General features: G+C 33.2%; 1 protein-coding gene and 1 non-coding gene across 2 annotated transcripts; one reads left to right on the forward strand and one right to left on the reverse strand.

The window, feature by feature from the left end:
• The first annotated feature begins 1,809 nt into the window (after positions 1 to 1,809).
• On the forward strand, positions 1,810 to 1,889 carry TRNAL-UAG (transfer RNA leucine (anticodon UAG)). The gene has a single exon. It is a non-coding gene; the product is annotated as a tRNA-Leu (tRNA).
• Positions 1,890 to 7,081: 5,192 nt separating this feature from the next.
• Positions 7,082 to 8,776, reverse strand: LOC132635314 (inositol-tetrakisphosphate 1-kinase 1-like). Its single transcript, XM_060351643.1, has one exon. The coding sequence runs from the start codon at positions 8,482 to 8,484 to the stop codon at positions 7,390 to 7,392; it is 1,095 nt and encodes a 364-aa protein (XP_060207626.1). The 5' UTR covers positions 8,485 to 8,776; the 3' UTR covers positions 7,082 to 7,389.
• Between the last annotated feature and the right edge of the window lie 11,959 nt (positions 8,777 to 20,735).

Genomic DNA, 20,735 nt, shown 5'->3' on the forward strand with positions numbered 1-20,735 from the left:
TATGTAGAGAGAATATGTAGAGAGATATCAGATTATATTCTCCTTCTTTCAATTCTACATATGGCCTCTATTTATAGAGGAAAATAAGTAGTTTAATGGCTAAGTAACTTAATGGCTAAGTAGCTTAATGGACAAACATACTCATAATAAAAAGCATTTTTAAGAGGGATTTTTTCACATTTGGCCGGTGGGTCCATCTTACTGCCTAATGGCCATAAAATTTTATTTCACCGTGTGGTCATTTACCTATTTCATCTGATAAGAACCCTTCTGGCAGAAAAATAAAAAAAGCTGCGCCACATTTTGCAGAAAACAAAAAAGAAATTATCATAAATAAATCAGAGAAGGGTGGCATAATATCATAAATTTCATGAAAGGCACAGATTACGAAGCCAAACCTGTAAGGAGGTCTCTAGATTATTCCTTTTATTTCTATAACTTTAAGTCAGTATGCAATGTGTAATCGATCTATAAGATGTGTCTAATCAATATGTGTACTTATTAGACACTGCGTACAGCGTACATAACGGCTACAAACTATTACGACTAGGTGTATGTTTGGTATGAAGAAAAACATTTTCTGAAAATTATTTTTCAGTTTTCTCATATTTGGTTAGTAAGATATTTTGAAAAACACTTTTTTTGGGAAAACATGTTCTTTAAGAGTAACAAAAATGACTTTTCTAGTGGGAGTAGGAAAAACAAGTTTCATAAGTGGCCTTACAAGCTCATTGTCTCCTCACCATCTCCCAACGGCCCCCAACCCCACCCTTGACTATCCCACCCCAAACTGCCACTCCCCACCACATCCTAGCCTCGTAGTGTTTGTCCAGATTGCATATAAATGCTCTTGGGATAATAACTTTTTGTATACATACCAAACACTAGAAAAAAGTAAGGAACTCACTTATTTTTCATGAAAAAAATTTCCATCATACCAAACACATTCTCGGTGTTTTTGAAACTTTGTAAAGCCAGCGAGCTAACAGTGTCAGATTTGTACGTAAATCCAGAAATGAGGCCCAACAATACAGGCCCAAAGTCAAGTACTACATGGACTACTTGGGCTAGTTTCAAATTTTTGGACCAGGAATGGTCCCTATTTTGTGCTGGTTTCATTTGTGTCCCTCAATAAAAATAACTTTTTCATGAGACATAAATTCATAATTTCGCATCATACTATCTTTCAAGTTATGACTTTGAAACCTTAAAGAACTTATGCCTAGCTTATACCTCGCTAGGCATAAGTTCAATTTTGAAGGGCAAAAACTAAAGACCAGTCCATTTGAAAGGTAGAATTTAAAGACCAAACCATTTGAACGTACAATTTCTTCGAATGGGTTTGGTTGTTTTTTTTGTTGGTGGGGGGGTGTATACGCGATGAACAAAGACCGAGGGCAAATTCATTCTTTTTAACTCAAAAGAAAAGAATGTATGTGACTGACTTTTATTCTCTAATATATGAAAAGCAGTAACCTAGTTCTTACTTACTGCCAAGTTGTTTTAGAATATTATATTTAGCATGTTTCTTAGTTCTCCTTTTAAATCTTGTCCTAAAGGGCAGTGGCGGCTAAGAGAATAAGTATAATTTCAACATACAACATGCTTTTGATCAATTTCCCTTTGATCATCCACGTTGTATGTTGTACAAGATAAAATTTATCACTCACCTCTCCAGTCAATTTTTTTGTTTAAACACAACCGTTATCAAATGATGTCCATTATGTACTCTAACCAATTGAGCTCGATATTTTGGCCTTAAGTAACTTCTTCTATTATTAGTTTAAATGTGATTCATCAAATATCATTGACGGTTTGGCCGAGTGGTCTAAGGCGCCAGATTTAGGCTCTGGTCCGAAAGGGCGTGGGTTCAAATCCCACAGCCGTCAATTTCCTTTTTTTTTGTTTTTTCTTATATTTATTTCTGAATAAAATCATGAATTGTTCAAATGATTTGGAGTCTCCATACATGTGTGTTGGTTTCAGTTCAATTCAAAACTACTAGGAATAGACAGTTCATCACAAAGTCTGGTCATGGGTTTAAATACATTAGTTAGATGGAGGATAGAAAATGTAAATAAATCCATTGACAAACAAACATTTTCCACTAATTGTGATAATCTGATTCAAGTATTCTTGTGAACTCTTAACGCAATCATACCAATCCAAGACATGTCAAGCTTCAAGAAAAGCAATCCCAAAAAGATCATCCAAATAATGTACTAAAACACAAAGCCTAAATCATGAACTCCACATTCAAATTAACAAATTACAATCTGTTGTAACGAATGGGCTTGCAGAGGGTTTAAGAGGGTAAAAACATGGCACGCATGTATTGGCTAAGTGTAAACACTCCGGTGCGGGTAAGTTTTTGCAGTTTAAGAGGTTAGCGTTCCTTAACAGTTCCAGCTTCTTTTAAACCCAAAGATGCAAGCACAGTGCCTAAAACCTCATTGCATGTTTTTTGAGTCGACAATTCATTGTTGCACAACCTTAAGCATACTGCTTTCCGCAAGTGGAAATGCACAAGGGCATAAAAATAACAAGATACTCATATTCAATGTCGTAACACAAGTATATCCTGTAACACGCAACAAATAAGTTGACTACGGCAGAGCACACAAAAATGTTCAATTTGGTTTGCTTTCACAGCAAGAAAAAGGTCCAGAGATAACATTCAAATCCTTACCAGCTCTGGTGGATGAACCATGGCGAAATGACCAGAAGAAAAAGGAAAAAAGAAGAAATCTTTACCAACACTGCCTCATCCCAAAGCTTTCTGGTAGGCAAAATAAGGTGCAGACACCAGGAATGATACTACATGTCAAAGCATGCAGATAAAGAAAGATATCAGGAAAGTCAGGACTCCGTAACAAGTTACTTCATAGTTTACTAGGCAGCTATTTTAGATGGTTGGTGAAAGTCCAGATCTGTTTGTTTTTCATCACGATTTGAAGGTGAGTAAAAACCTACCTATTATTATATATTTCCACTCATTACATCTATGGCTCAAGACAGCCTTTCAACCAATAATAGGATGTCAACACGTCAAATCCGCTCCTTTTCGGGCTTCATCTACTCGCCATAACAATAGTTGGAACTTCAACAATTCAAATCACAATGCAGAAAACGACAGAATCAAGAAACTGAACCGAACCTAACCTAACATGGTCTCCCATGCACTGTTAAGAGTATTTTCACTTTTACTCGTTCCTTTTTAGACAAGCATTCTTGTTATCTTTTCTTTACTCCGTGACATGACTTTATTCAGTATCCTACTAGCTATACTTTACAAAATTATTCCTAAAAGGAGAACCTGAACTTCCGAAACATATACTTTACAAGTTAGCCCAGGAAGAAAGCTGATTATCAACTAAAGGCACTTGTTGCTAAAACTGAAAGGACAAATGCATTACCAAACTTGGGTTCGAGACTTGAACTTCTTAAAAGGTTTTGCATCAGTGTTATTAATTAAAGCAATTTTTTAACCCTTCAACCTGAAACTTTTTGCAATAGCCAAAATGACAATACAAAAAAGTTGATGGACATTGACACCACACATAGGTCCTTAGTCCAGCACTTGCTACTTTAACTTTCCAGTAATATACATAGAGCAAGTCAAACGATCCTCACTCTTTGAGGCCAAGCTGCGGGACAAAATCAGCAACCTAATTCCAAGTTGTTATTTGGTTTAATGGGGTGTACCAACTTAACAAAATTTCCAATAACGAATCCTCCAAGCCACCACTACAACACAACCTGTTTAATTTTTACATGTTACGGATATTTCAGGAAAACTATTTGCACCGAAACAAATCACAAACATAGTGCAAGATTATGATACTACACAGATGCATGCAATGCATGAGGAGATGGGACGGTACACTGGAATGAGGAAAGGAGACGATTAAAGGTACTGGCGCAGCAAACATTCTCGTACTTACACCTGATTAGTTGTCAGCACTCGGGTTACTGCCAATATGATCCATGCAACTCATGTGAACTCGTATCATCCTTATGTATTTGAAGTCAAGCAACTAAGTTATACCATCCGAACCTGGCACAGGTGCAACTAAACATGAAAATGCAATGATAAATGAAAAAGATGCAACAATCTACATAACAATGCTAGCATTTATTTTACTATCCAAATAAGAACAAAACACATAAAAGTTAAATCAAAGAACTACCACAAGTTTCTCATGGCAAATCACACTAAATAATGCATGTCATATTGACTAACTTTCCATCAGTGTAAGATATTAAGCTCTAAAATATCTAATTAATAAATCATAACTCACATTTGCTTTTTTGGGGTCCTGATCCTGATATGTAGCGCAAAATATCATGTATCTGACTAAAACTTCAAATAAACAAGTCAGCAGGACAATTCATGCAACATTCTGATACAAGACTAAAGCTTTTAGTCTAAAATATTAACCAATACAAGCCTTTACATCAAAGTAAAAATATCAATGTAAGATGTAACATAGCTCAAAATCACAAGATACTGATGATCTGAAGACAAAAATTCCCTATTTGTAAGTGGCAACTCTCATCTAAACCACTAAGAACTTGATACATAATACAGCAACCACAATAACTATGACTCAACCCCTAGCTAGTTGGGTCGACTATATTAATCCGAATTGTTCACGTCACTCCATTTAGACCCGTCCAGTGGCGGATCCAGGATTTACAGGTCATGGGTGCTTAAATAATTTACAGGTCATGGGTGCTTAAATAATTTTAGTATAAATTTCACATTTATACTGGGTGCTCATGGCCACATTATAGACCTTTTAAGTATTATCTATGCATACACATAGTGATTTGGCCAAAGTCAATGGGTGCTGAAGCACCCATATCCCCAAGTGTAGGTCTGCCACTGCCCGTCTCAATGCAGTATTAAGAAGTTTAAGTTCTTAGCACCAGAAGTTATCTACATTTTTTTTTTTTTTTTTTGATGACATGGGAACCTGCAGCCGCTACCCTTCGGGTGCGCACAGGGGAACTTCTTAGCACCAGAAGTTATCTACATTCTCTACTGGCATACAAATATCTAGAAGATAAAGACTCATTTCAAACCTTTGGTCATGAACATTCTTCACCTCACATCAACTGACTGCTCCTAACCACAGTTGGAAGATGCTCCTACCCGAGAATAAAACCCCTATACTAGGCAAATGCATCATCATAAGTTTGCCAATCATTACTTCTAGAAATGTCTGTGCATATATAAAGTTGATTCCGTTTAGGATCTAATCTATGCCTCTGGCTGCAAGAAACTCGCAAAAGATCCGACATAATTGCTCACATGGGTCCAAAACTGTCACTCCGGAAAACTGGATCATAATTTTGTTTTTAGTTCTCTCTAGCAAAGTTGATTCCCTTCTCAATGGAGGAGAGTAGCCCCAGCTTAAGAGCTTCAAGTTCTTTCTCCTCCTAGTCTGAAAGTGGGCAAGCCCTAGTACTTCCTCACTCCATTTTCCCCAAGTCTCACCTTTGATGCAAAGAAGGGAAAGCTCAGTGACATTGGACTACACAAAAGACATTTCAAATAATGAACCTAAAGTAATGTACCAACATGGTTAAACCTTCATCCCAATTAATTGGTATCACCTTAAGGACCTTTTTCTTCCATTATTACCTATTTTTCGTTAACTCTATATGGATTTCAAGAGATTAAACATATTTTATGACAATTTCCTTCCATGTAATGTTAAGGTCTACCTTATCTCCTTTTTAACACCTACAATCACCATAGTCACCTACTGCCTAGGGAGGTCAACGTACATGACCAAACTGTCTCAAAAGACAGTCTCTCTCGACTTTATCTTCTATATGTGCTACTTGCACCTTTTGTTAGATGTAATCTGATCTTATATGCTGCACAACCATCTTAACATCCACATTTCTATGACACTCATCTTGTAGATATGTTGGATGTTAGATGCCCAATATTCACCACCATGTAACCTTGTCAGTCTTACAACCGTGCATCACAAGAATAAATTTCATGCAGAATTAATATCCTAATATTGTAAAACTCGCGCTCACTAAGCAATCTTCAAAAAGCCCGCCAACTAATGCAATCTATTGAATAATGGCTCCTTAACACAAACAACTCGGCGGCAAATTATTAGGATAAAAAAAAAAAAAAAAAAGTCAATGCTAATAGTTTTATGTTCTTCAGACGAGTCGTGATCATGGTGCCTAAATAGCAGAAGTGCAGAAATTAACCCTAGAGCAGCAAGAGAATTCAGCTTCTACTGTCAAGTGTCAAATGGATAAGATGTAGTAAAAACTAAACTAAAAATAAACATTTACATTAGTGCATGCCGAGCCTTACCTATTAGCGAATCTAGTTAAAAGATTTAGTGATTTACCCACATTATGTGAACATAAAACATGCAAAAAGGAACCCTCAGGGGTTGGCCTGGTGGTAATTGGCTTGAGCCTTGGGGTGCTCCCTTTCAAGGTCTCAAGTTCGAAACCCACTGGGTGCAAACAATTTCCGAGGGCCATCGGACTGGGGTAAAACCCTGAATTACCCGTGGTGCACTTGCGGGAAACTCCTTGCCGAGGGCCTGTGCACCCCCGGGATTAGTCGGGGCTCAAAGAGACCCGGACACCCGGTGCTTAATCAAAAAAAAAAACATGCAAAAAGGGGTTTCCTAGTGGGTCATGATGAACTAAATTTGCCGCTGACAAGAGTATATAGCGTAAGATACAATCAGCTGACTTTCCTGACATTAATAAAATTATTTACCTTATTAAGAAAAGATACTGATATTCAACACTAGCTAGTCATAAAGCTACCAAATTAAGATTTGAACTATGGTTCAGAAAAGGAATATTCCTGTAGAGACAATCTCATAGAAACTTCCACACGAGAGACAATCAAATAAAATATCCATCATGCTGATGCCAAAAAGATAAATCTCTCAGGAATCCGGTTCCTCTTATAAGAATAAATAACATAAACAGTAAGTGGCATCATCTCAAAATGCACACTTCATCTGCAATAAGACTACCCTATATAGCAGCATAATGGGGAAAATACTTAAAAGAATAACCATCGAGAAAACAGCAAAATTCATTTATCAAAGTTGTCAAAGGCGCACATTAAGATATTTTGAGCCAGGAATTACAATTGCCTTGAAGGAAAAACTTAGTTTTCCTGATAAAGAGTATCTGCAAAAGTACCTATCTTACTGCAAAGATAGAATATACAAGTTGAACAAAGATTACCATCTAATGCTTTCATAGAAGACATATCAAAGTAAAGAACCTACTTATTCACTGCTATACCAACTCCCTACCTAAAATAAGTCCCTGCACCTTGGTTTAAACCAAAATACCAGTTTGAGTTCCGCACTTCACATTTCACACCTGAATAGGTTTCTCGTTTTCTTCCATCTTCAGAGGTGAAACAGGCAATGCTCCTTCATCCTCACCACACCCGTTATTCCCGATCAAAACCCTAACTTCCTTTTCGCAATTAACCTTCTTTAAACTCTCCAACCCCTTATCATTCCGATTCAATACATCCCAAAAAAAGTCGGTTAACACCCTCTCATAATTCGGCATCTTTGCGTACCCAGGGAAATAGTTAATATCAATGACAAGATACCTATTTCCAACTCTATTATCCCTAATCACATCAAAGTTAAAAAGATGCAATTTTGTCGCACGCCCAATTCCTCTAGCTATATCAGCAAGAAAACTCAAAGGGGGCAATTCTACATCTTCCAAGTTCATCAACTTATAGTATTTATCATCTTTCTTTTCACAAGTATTCAAATTCGAAACTTGCGAAAACGACAAGTAACTATCCAATCCCCCTAAACTATCCTCATTCACATCGGGTAACGACTTCCTTTTAACACATTTCACATAATCACCAACAACATAAACCTTAAAAATCACAGCCCCGTGATTAACAAACTCTTGTAACACAATAGGTGGTTTCAATTTCCTCAAACCATCTTTATTAAACACAAGCAACATTTTATGCGATTTCGCACTACCATCAGCTACTAACGGTTTCGCAATCACAGGAAATCTCAAACCTTCATTTTCAAGACATAAATTCGACACCATTTTCGCGTCGTAAATTACCGTTTGCTTAGGTATTCCAAACGACGCCGTTTGAGCCTCGATTTCCAGCTCGGTTACAACCTGAAGCATTGAAATCCTGTTATGTAAACGTTCAATTGCTTCGATCGAATCGATAATAAGGGTTTCAGGGTTTTTGGTACCGTATTCATTTAATTGACGTTGCCAATCCTCACCGTAGAGTTTATGAAGCACACAATCGAACGGTCCTTGATCAATTAACGGCTTATCTGTATCGATTTTGATTAAATCGATTCCTTTTTCCTTTGCCAGATTCACTAGAGAAGCTTGTATGAAACTAGCTTGCTTTTTCGGTGCTAAAGCGTATCCAACACCGTATCTCCTCATTCGCACCTCCGACATTTTAACGGGTGACCCGACCCGACCCGGATATATAAACGAGGTACTTCTTTCTTCTTCTTCTTTTTTTTTTTTTTTTTTTCAAAACAGTTTAATTTAGGAGCAAGGGAAGGGCATTTACGTGAATAATTTAGCTAGGGTTTAGGTGAATTTAGAGGATTTGATTCTGGAAACATCGATTTTAGGATATGAACGTACATACTCTCTGTGTGTGTGAGAGAGAGAGAGAGAGTGTGTAAAAAAGTATATAGTACAGATTTGAGGGAAAGGGAAAGAAGGGAGAAGAGACATGTGGCAATGGCTGTTATATATATATAGAGGTCGGACTGAGGGATTCATAAATATAAATTTTCACTTTTACTTGTCTACGTTTAATATATCAAAAAAAGACAAACTTTATTTTTCTTCTTTTACCTTTAACATTAATTATTCATTTCAAAATCATTCTTCAAATTCAATAACACTATATATCAATTAATATGGATATTATAATAAAATACATACTTTATTTATTAATTCTTAAGGGGATATGTAAATTTAAAAATGAACAAATAAATATAAACGGAGGGAATAACTTAAAACTTCTTTTTTTATACTTAATGAAATGATTTACAGTCACACTAATATTTATGACTTGTTTTAGATCACAAACTCTAAAAAAAAAATCTTTCTTAAACTTTGTGTTTAGTCAAATTATATCACATAAATTGAAATAGAATAAGTATTAAATTTGAAATTAAATGTATATTGTATTAATTTAACGGTATAAATTTATCCTGATTTTAATCTTAAATTTAATTCTGGAATATCCCATCTGCGTATCAAACGACCTCAATGGTTCAATAAAGTTACGAGCGTTGAGGTTTGTGACCGACACGTGGCACAATTTGACGGGAAAATGTTGATTCTCACCGCATCGGACGTAGATGGTGAGCTGGCTAAGAGGATAGTCCTATCCGCGGTGACAGAGGTCAACTGTAATGGTGAAAAACTAATGAGGTCAACTTTAATGATCATTTTTAATTTTGACTAAGGTCTTGCAAGTGGAGCCGTTATTTTTCCACCAATATTTTTTTTGGTTGAAATATGGTCCTTGATCTATTTGTTTTACCCGGTGCCCGATATCTGTTTTAGGTTCGATTAACATGAATTTATGCTGAAATATTTAAATTATGAGATTAAAACATTTCCTATCGAAGGCGATTTCGTATTAAAAATGAGTGAGTAAATCCTTATTACTCTCTTTATTCCAAAGGAACTAGTAATAAATACAGTAGTTAATGTATAAAAATTTCAATATAGATTTTTAAAATTTTTAAATGAAGTTTATAAATATAAAAGAGTTACTAAATGGCCACACCAATTTGACCCAAATTTAGCCACACTTATGTAATAATTATCATAACTTCTATTGTACAATTTTAAATTAAGATAAACTTTGAGAAAAAAATATAAAAATGACATTAAATAAGCATAAATTATTAAATTTATCCTAAATAATCATATAAATTTACCTCATTTGGGTCATTATAGCCAAAATAGTATGGCCAAAAGACCTTTTCGTTTAAAACATTACATAAAATCTAAATAATTATAGTTGGAATTTTTAAAATGCTAAAATATTATTAAAATCATAACAAATTGATTTGACTTTTGAATTATAAGATGTGATTGTTTAGGACAGACATAGTTATAAATGAGTTTAACAAATGAAACTATTCTACAAAATTGAAGACTGCACCATTACAAACATATATGTTTTAAATCATTTTTACTATTTATTTGTCAATATGTTACTTTATTCCAACAGAACTGAATATGTCAGCTTGTAAATTAAAGGGACTGTGGATGACTCAACCCTTCAATCATTTGCCCTAGTTAGACAGATCGATATTCTAGTTGTCTATCTACTCAGAGTTGGATTCTTTTAAGATAGAGTAAAAATGGAATATGATAAAATACTGCTCAACTGGTTATCACTACTACAAAGAATACTCTATGGATTGTGACCTAATTGGACTGAATAGAAGTTGTGGGGTTGGGTTAGCAATTTGAGTGTACTTGCGTGGTTCAAAAGATTACAAAAAGGCTTATGTTTTAGTGGAAAAGAGAATAGGAATAAATTTAAATTGGCAAAGATTAATTAGGTCATGCAATTGGTGCATTGAGCTTTTCCTTTTATAAATGCTTTTCCCGAATAGAGAATTGTAAACCTAACTTTGGATGGCATAGTAATTCATGGTCCATGCATGATGATGTCTTAATTTGGATGGCATCACAATTACACTTTTTTAAAATATTATTCGTTAATAAATCTTATCCATGATCGCGACATGTACTGCTCTAACATTTTTTTATGATTGTAAATATCTGCTCAACATTATGATCTTCATATTGAGCAAATTTAAAACTATATATAAGAGCAGTACAGGGAGCTGAACAAGATGATGATCAACGTAACTAGCAAAATGTAGAATACTACCTCTGTTGTTTGTCTTAGATGTTTCGAAGGTAAACAAATTAGAAACTCCTTACAGTAGAAGCATTACTATATGTGTAACGATCATATAGAGTGATAAATAGGAAGAAATTAAATGGATTAGATTTGGTATACAATTGAGAAGCTTTTTCTGGATTCGGATACTTAGGAATAAACTTGAGGAATATTATCAAAGATGCTGAAAAAGAAAAATCTTTAAAAAGAACAACAACTTTTATTAAGAGATACGTGATTGGTGCTTGCCTGCTTGGTGACAAATTCCTTGATTTACCGAAATAGATGGCCACAAAAAGGATGTGTTACATCAACAAGTTGGGGTGTTTGACTATTTGAGCAACGATTAATTATGGATAGGGTCACGTAAACTAGTTAGGGATATATATTGGTAGAAACAATTTTGGACGATTAGGAATGACATTCTGCTAATAACTCTCTTTGTTGCTCTGTAGATGTATAATAGATACTATAAATTACAACGTGTTAGTTATTTCAGTTTCAAATAGCACTTAAAATTGACGCTAATCAGAATCTCGTTTTCTAAATTAATTCATTGTCAAAAATTCTCCCTATTCCAAATGTATTCAAGCTTGGAAACTTTATCAATTAAGCCAATGTGCAACCCCATTAATAAATTTCACACATTCAAAACCACCTATAGAAATTGTTTGCACTGAGCATGAGAATAATAACATAGATAAGGGGAAAGGGATGATAAATTTAAGTTGATCTCTCGTTACGATAATGTAAATATAGATTAATGAATTCTCGTGATAGGATTGGATGAGATGAGATGGGATGTATATTATATATTGAACTAGAAAATGTACTTGGGCTTCTAAAAATCATATGATAACCAAATGTTTGAGTTAACGTGAGACCATGCCAAGTTCCATAAAAATTCAACGGGGCTCCTATTATAAAACGAACTTTGCCTTGAAAAAATTCGATTACGAGAATTTCTAAACTTCAGACAGGTGTCGTAGGATAGTCTTGGCCACGAGCAAATCACTATATTCAACGAAAAATAACATGTTTTATTGAGAGTTCAAGCCATGTTTATTTACTGAAATTAATTAAAAATAAAGTCAGACCAAGCAGTACGTACTTATAAGTGGGAAAATGAAATGAAAAGAGAAGAGATCAATTGCAAAAGAGAATTTATCTTCCATCATATTCATTCACTAAAAAGAGGGAATACCACACTTTAATATAATGTTCTCGCAACTTGAGTGGAATCTGGTCCACTTCATAATTTTTTACAGGTGAAAATTTTGAAAAAGAGTAGCGAATTAATTATATTCTCGTGCAAGTGAAAATTGTTGAACAAGTGACCTACAAAATTGAAAAACTGGTCCAACGAGAGTTGTGTTTTGTTGCCCATGCCGAAAGTTGTTCCAAAATTATCCAAAAAGGGGGGGAAAGAGTGAGAATTTTGCTAAAATATCTATGAATACCCAATATATAAATATTTAAAGAATTAAGTTTTAGAATTATTCAAATGTTATATTCAAAAAAAAATAGTGAGATTTGTCACAAGAAAATAAGCAGGAAAATTACTTGATTTCCAAAAACTCGTTTTCTATAAAAACATTTCCCATCATACCAAACGCACCCATAGAATTTCCATTAAGGAATATACATAAAAAAATGATTGACCTTATATACATGTTTCACCAAAAAGGTTTAGATGAATATCTTTCCGTCCCTATTTGTAGTGTGTGTATATATATAACACTGTAGGTGATCGTACTTATACACATTATCACATCACTTGTTGTAGTACGTGATGAATTCAAAATTTAGATTCCGAGCATTTTAGGTCAAGAGTATGAATCCAAAATTCCTTGGGTATGTTGTTGCAGTATGTATCCAAAATTGTAAATTTTACTGAATCCTCTAGTCCTCTCTACTCTCTAATTAGAGGCAGAATAAGGATTTAAAATTTACGGGTTCGAAATTCTAGTATTTTTTTTAAATTATTGAGTTCTAAATTAACAATTTGTACATATTCAATGAATTTATACAAATATAAAATTTACACCATAATTATTGAGCTCGACCGACTTGTCGCACCCCATTTTAACCGGAGTCAAATTTAGGGAGTATGACGTATTGGTGATTCTTGTTTATTTTGTTTTAAGGAGTCGCCACCTAATTAATTTAACGGTGAATTAGGACACCTAAATATTAACTAAGGTAAAGTTAAAACTAAACCTCCGTTAATGGTCTGCTTAACCAGTGTGATTCTAGGTAAGGGCTCTATATTATCCTAAAGGGAAGGGGTTAGGCATCCTTTAGAATCCGTTAACTTACGGTTATCCGACCAAACTTAGGTTAATTAATTTAGATTAAATGCGAAAATAATATTTAAGGAAATAATTTGTAAATTATTACTAAGGTTTTTAAAAGGATACAAATATAATAATGCTATTTAAAATAATGCTTATAGATATTACTAATGTTTTAAATGAGAAATATTAGCTAGCATAAGACGAATAGAAAATATGATAATTTATATAGAAAGAAAATTTTAAATGCCGTTTAGCAAAGAAGGTTTGAAATGCTGAGTAATACTTGAAAATATGTTGATATAATTTTAAATACTAATACTATTTTAAAAATAAAACTTGTAAAAGATAATTTACATATGAGTAATAGTTTTAATAGAAGATTTCGCAAATTGGAACTTTGAATAAAATAGTGTGATATGAATATGACTATGTAGAAAATCTAGACTATTCTTTAAATATAAAAGCAAAAGGACAGTGAGTTTTCTTTTAAATATTTTTTTATTGACTATGTTTAATTAAATGCATGATTGATTCGAACTTGGAGGGTTATCTATAAATTATACTTATAATTGCGTATTAGTGGCGTTTTGAAACATTTTATGATAAAATGTGACTCCTTTTACTTAAAATATATAGTCATGTCATTTTTGCAAATTGATTATTTCAAATAAAAGCATGAAGAGAAGAGAATAATTTATGAAATTAATTGTTAGTTCTCTCTTAAGTTAACTACCCATAACTAAGACTAATCCACTAAACTTGCTAAGGTTCACCTAAATTAAGAAAATAAAACAAAATATAAAGTTAGTCACATAATACAAGTTAAAGGCATAAAAAAATATATAAAAAGGGCCAACTAATATCAAATGGGCCTGCCCGTTTTGGGCCACTGTGATCCACAACTGCAGTTGGGCTCAGCCCATTTGTACACTGTCGCGCACTGTTCCTGCTTGTTGGGCCTTTGGCCCAGCATTTGTGTTTTCTATTTATTTTTTTGCTGTAGATTGGGCTGGGCAGAGAGTTGACTCGAGAGCTGAGTTGTGTTGGGCTTTTAGCCCAACCAAATGTGGAGGAAAACGAGTCCCTCGGACTCGTATACGATGATCATGCATAAAACAAATAAAAGGAAAAGGATTAGCATCTAATCGATGTATAAAGTTAAAACATGTGAAAATATAAATTCAAAAAAAAAAACATATTGTATATATGCTGTGTGTAATTTATGTATATCTCACACATACACATTCACAACTGATCGGAACTCACACCAATATAAAATGATCGTAATGAGCATGACATTCTCAAGATTTCAAGGAAATTTACAATGACACTTTAACTAAAAGGAAAACCAACTTATCTGAATATCCCCTCTAAGCTATCATGCAGAAATTCATGATTTTAATTTCCCAGAAGAACATATAAGCAACGTTAAGTAAGCATCCATTACTAAGGAATCTAACTCCGTGGTTTTAAAACTAAGTTCTTCCAAATACTTGTCCAAACTAACTGGATACAGATTTGCTATGAAAAAGATATACTTCATATATATACTAAATATACAAGCTTGTGTATATGTGTGGCATATAGAGCTCTGAATATATTTGGTATATTTTGACAATATCCCCTGCACACTTACAATCAGACCGACTGCCATGTATACTTTACTGACGACTCAGCCTATCATGTCACATTAACAGAGAGTTCAAAGCTATTCATAGGGCATCCTTCCAGTGGTATACTTCTCATATATTTGAATATGGATAGACTTAGGCTAGGATAACACAAACATATTTTGACTATGCTAAGTTAAACAAACATTCAACCATACTTCACTGTAAAACTAACTCATCCCAAAAAAAACTTCATTGGACTAACTTTAAGTAGGCTAGGAAATTCAATCTCTTAGCAATCCGGGAGGGTCTTTCTGCTTCAACTATGATCACAATTTCAAATTGAGCAACAAACTGGGCCACTTTGCGTGTAATTTTTTTATGCTGATTCAACACTAAGCAGAACAGACTCAATAAATAAACATGACTTCATACCAGTTACCATACTAAGCAAACAAACTAAAAGGGCTAAGTATAGCTTTTACCAACTGACATACTAAACAAAAACAACCTAAATAACTGAATACAAGTTTCTTACCACCTGCAACGTTAAGCAACAAACTAAGTAGCTAATCCAGAACAAACTACTCACGATGGCATAAGAACCAAAATCAAAATAACAAGGGAATGGGCCAGATCTGCTCGATTTTAGCCACTTGAGGGATGAGGGGTACATGAGTATATGCTTGAAACATAAAAGGACAATCTTGGATTAAGAACACATTACCATAATAAACATCAACTTCTATACTTCATCACACCAATCACAGCATTACATCCACTATAATAATAGACTAACAGAACCATTACTCAAGCAAACAATAGCTTAAACTAAAACCACCACATACTGGTAATCAGATCCAAATTAATATATATCTGAATTCTACTTTAGATCATTCAATAACACAGGATATATGCTTAACAGGGACAAATTACACAATGCATTCGTATATATTTAAACCAACAGGATGGCTATAAGCATAAAGTAAACTACACATTAATCAAGAGCATCCAAACATGTCTTAAACTGAACTAACACATAATGCAGGCAAGTCGACAACAAACAACTAAGCAGGACAGTGAAAACTACATTTTACACGCATTTAAACACACCTTAGGGATATGTTGAGCTAAACAGCAAGTTAAGCATGGAAACAGACTACATATCAGGACTGGAAGATAAAGAATATGAAGTTTACTGACCTTGAACTAAAGCAAACATCATTCTAAACCAGCAAAGCTAACCATATATACTTATATTAACATAAAAAACATTTAACTATACCAACAGATGAATGTGCTTGCATTAATATTCAGCTAAACAGGCTCATGATTAACTGAACTAAGGGGGAAATCATACAAATACAGGGGATAGCTAAAAGTAAAGGAGTTTCACATAGGTGCCAATGACTCAAGCCACTACTAATCAAACTATTTTGCAGGTTAAAATGACCATTACACATGATTTAAATTTATGGAGTAAGGATACATGACTAAGATGAATTAAACATAAACACCATTCAAATAGGATACTACACAGCATCCAAACTTACATAAGAGTCAATAACATACTTAAGGACTAATCACAACGACAAAACTAACACCAAAACTGAAAACTGGACTATGTTAAAATAATAATGCAGTAAGCAGCTAAGCAAACGACATTACATTAAACTAAACGGAAACAGACTTATGATGCTAAGACTGCATAACAACACTGAACTAACCATTAATTTTAACCATCGATCCCAAATATTAACAAACACATAACAAACAGCAAATAAAATCAGTACCCAAACAAAACTAAAACGAGCTCCTCTAAAACACCAAACAGAGTAGGCATATATGGAGACCTGACTGTAAACAAAATGGCTTAAGGAGAAGAAGTTACCTTCTTCGGGTGCAGCGAAGTGGGGCTTCGAATCTTCGATCTACACTCGAACACTACCAAATTTGATGTTGCGAGACTCGAATTCGCGATATACTCAGATTCACAGCAACAACAAGGCAAACGAATATAAATTGAGATCTAGTATTTCGACCCGATTAAATAAAATTACGATTTGCTAAAGAAACTGGTTTTTATGGAGATTTTGAGGCGATTCAAGAGCTTGTTTTTGCAAGGCAATTTTGGGGGTTCTAAAACCTCTCTTTAGAACCTTAATTTTTCAGGGGATTCTGTGATTAAAAAAAAAAGGCTACAAAATAGGGGCGGTTCTTCGGGTCCTCAAAACCTGTCCTTAAATGATTCAACGCGCCACCATTTATAGGGTTTTGGCTCTTTTGAGTTGAAGAAAAAGGAGAGTGGAGCGGGGGAAAAGGAAGAGGAGCGGGGGAGCGTGTGTGGGGGTGAGGAGAAGATGATGAAGAAGAGAAGGGAGTGGGGGAAAGGGAACGGCGTGGTGGGGAAAAGGGAAGAGGAGCGGCGGTGGTGGGGTTGGATGAAAAGAGGGGGGGTGAGCGAGAAGAGGAGAGAGGCGGAGAGAAAAGAAAGGGAAAAGAAAAGTGAAGGGAAACCCTTTAGGGTTCCCTTATTCTGAAACGGTAATGGGCTGGACCCAGTCCATTTGTGGACTGGGTCAAATTTTGGACCGGGTATTAAAAGAATGGGCTAATGAATTAAAACCTGGACTGGTCTAAAAATTGGGATCAAAATATGGGCTAGTCAAAAACATTTATGAGTTGATTGGACTTTGATTCGGGGTCCGATAAATCAGAAATACGGACTGAGTGCACGAAATAACTTGTGTTAAAATATTGCTCAATATGAGATTATGCTCATTAATGCTCAGATAAAAATTGGCGTTGTAATAGCCGTGCAATAATATTTCGAAAATCCACAGTAAAATAAATACTATTATTTAATTATGCAAAGATAAATGCGATGTGTGTGCGTAAGCTGGTAAAATGTCGAAATGATAAAAAATTTGTGAATTATAGTACTAATAATAATTATAATAATAATAATAATAATAATAATAATGATAGTAATCGTAATAGAATAATGAAGTGCCGGTATTGATAAGAGGCTAATAATTTAGTAAAAAATAAATATATATATTTTTTAATTTTCTAAAAATATTAGAAGCGTAAATAGGTATTTTGAAGGAGAGGCGGGACAAAATTGGGTGTCAACATGACTCATAACCTAAACTCTAATTCCGCCACTGCTTCTAGTTTTTTCACTATATTTATTTGAGTAGGAAAACGGAGAAGGCGATATGCCGATATACGTCTCTTTTGTGTCTTGCATGAGGTAATTAATAATTTTTGCTTTATCTTTCTGAATAAAATAAGGTTGAGATATTTAAATTAACTCATTTTTAATGCATTTCATTTCTATCCCATGAACTCTGTAATTTCATCTTCTATCTAAGCATATTATATATTTTGAAAGGAATAATTAATAAATACAATTAAATTACAGGTTCAGAGATCCGATATCACAAAAAGCTTAAAACTTCTGTTTTAGCTAGATTCCCTTCCCTTTAGAATTTTTTATGATCATTATATTTTAGTTTAATAAGTTGATTAAAGAAATTCTCCATAATCACGTGGGAATTAGGTCCGCTTGATATTGACAATAGTACTAACCCACTTCAAATTTAAGGCTGTCATCCATTTAGGATAATGCTCCCAAATTATTTTGTATAAAGTTCTCTAAAAACAAACATGTTCTGTAAAGTCCTTCCTCTTTGTCCATAGACCATATGTAATATATTGTCAATTCTACCTTTATGCGGAAAAGTTTAATTACAATATCTGCTACTGGTCTAAAGAATTTTACATTAATAAGTTATATATTGATCTGTTAAGTAATTTATCTTATTTACAAAACTAATTATAGTTTCTTAAAAGAATTATTTTTAAATATACTTTGAATGATTATAACGTAAAAAAATTATTTACTACTTCGGTAATAACTTCAATTTGCACAAGCAACGCTAGAAATAAGGGTAGAAAATTCGGCGAGTAAGCAAGATATAATTAGTACACTGAACATGTGACAATTTATTTTTTAAGATTCGATTGGTGTTTCAACAATCTTAAAGTAGCGAACTTTTCGTTGATTTTTTTTGTTTTTCTCTATTTAATTTTATGGGTGCTCCAATTGAAAATTAATTTCTATTCAATTTTCTTAAGTTTCATCTTAGGGTCTGAGTGAGTACGGTTTTTTTTTAGTGTATGCTTCAGAAGGATATGATTTGAAAGGGTATATAAAGATATTGAATTGAGTTGTACATCCTTTTTAATTATGTATATTGCACTTTTTTATATCCAAATTTGTTATACACTAATTTTGCCTTTGTAAATACTAAATAGCACATAGATTTGTGTTATTTAGGTACATATCTTAGTAGCAAATTTTATTAGAATATTTATTTTCTTCTTTAACGCTTTTCATTATTTAAGTAGTAGTAGTACTTTAACCGTTGCAAAATGATGTTATATCTAGGAAAAGAAAATCATACAATTAGAGAAAAGTCATGCAACTTATTGCTATTTGCTACTTCCGAATTTTTTATTTTTTTTTTCAAAAACAATAAAGAGAAAAAACTGACATTAAAGTGAACAAACAAAATGAGGGAACTAAAGTGTCCAAAAGATTTTGACTTTTCAGTTCATACATCAAACTGTCAATTATAACAAACCAACCCTCAAAGATTTCACTCGTTAACGAATAACGGCAGACTTCGTGTAAAGGACCAAAATCATACATTATTGGGTTTGGATCAAAATCATGCATATTCTTTTACATGGAGCACTAATAGTACATTATGTTTGCATAAGTGGTGCACTTTTAGTCAAACTCCCAAATATTTTTTTAGAAATTTAACGGAAAAGAACAAAAATGCCCCTGAACTTTTAGAAAAGGTATAAAAATACCCTTTATTCATCTATTTTGCTAAAACTACCCCTCAATTCAACTTTTTGGCTCATTTATTCCCCATTGACTAACGGACAACACTAATTTTAAAAAAAAAAAAAAAAAAAATTGCACATGACATTTTATTACTAAAAAATTGATTTATTCTTTTAAAAAGAAATCTGAAAAATTGTTATTTGTAGAATAAGGAAAAATAATTTTTCAACACCCGTTTCTTTAAAAAACAAATGTAGTAAGCCTTTTATATATATATATATATAAAAAAATGGATTTTCATTAAAACATGTGGAATTTTTTTTAATTTGGAAAAAAGAAAATTAACGAGTAAAACCTTGACTAACGGACAACACTAATTTTTTTTTTATTTTCAAAATGTGAAAAATTGGATTTTTATAAAAATCTGAAAAAATTAAATTTTTTATGGAAAAACTGTGTTTAAAAAAAAAAAACCAGAAAACTATCTTTTTTTAAATCTAGAAGAAAATTATGGAGTATTAGTTTTGCACATTTTAATTAAAAAAACAATCAGTTTTTCAGATTTAAAAATTGAATTTTCTAAAAAAAAAAAAATGGGGTTTCCACCCGTTAAAAAAAGTTTTCCAAATTTAAAAAAACTCCACATGTTTTAATGAAAATCCAATTCTGTTTTTTTATATATATATATATATAAAAGGCTTACTACATTTGTATTTTAAAGAAACAGATGTTGAAAAATTATTTTTCCTTATTCTAGAATAACGATTTTTCAGATTTCTTTTTAAAAGAATAAATCAATTTTTCAATAATAAAATGTCATGTGCAATTTAATTTAATTTTTTTTTTTAAAATATATAGTGTTGTCCGTTAGTCAAGGGGAATAAATGAGCCAAAAAGTTGAATTGAGGGGTAGTTTTAGCAAAATAGATGAATAAAGGGTATTTTTATATCTTTTCTAAAAGTTCAGGGGCATTTTTGTTCTTTTCCGT

Source organism: Lycium barbarum, chromosome 4 (assembly GCF_019175385.1).
Source record: "Lycium barbarum isolate Lr01 chromosome 4, ASM1917538v2, whole genome shotgun sequence".
NCBI classification, from domain to species: Eukaryota; Viridiplantae; Streptophyta; class Magnoliopsida; order Solanales; family Solanaceae; genus Lycium; species Lycium barbarum.

Coding starts and splice junctions, on each gene's coding strand:
- LOC132635314 (XM_060351643.1), bottom strand. CDS start 8,484: ATGTCGGAGGTGCGAATGAGGAGATACGGTGTTGGATACGCTTTAGCA.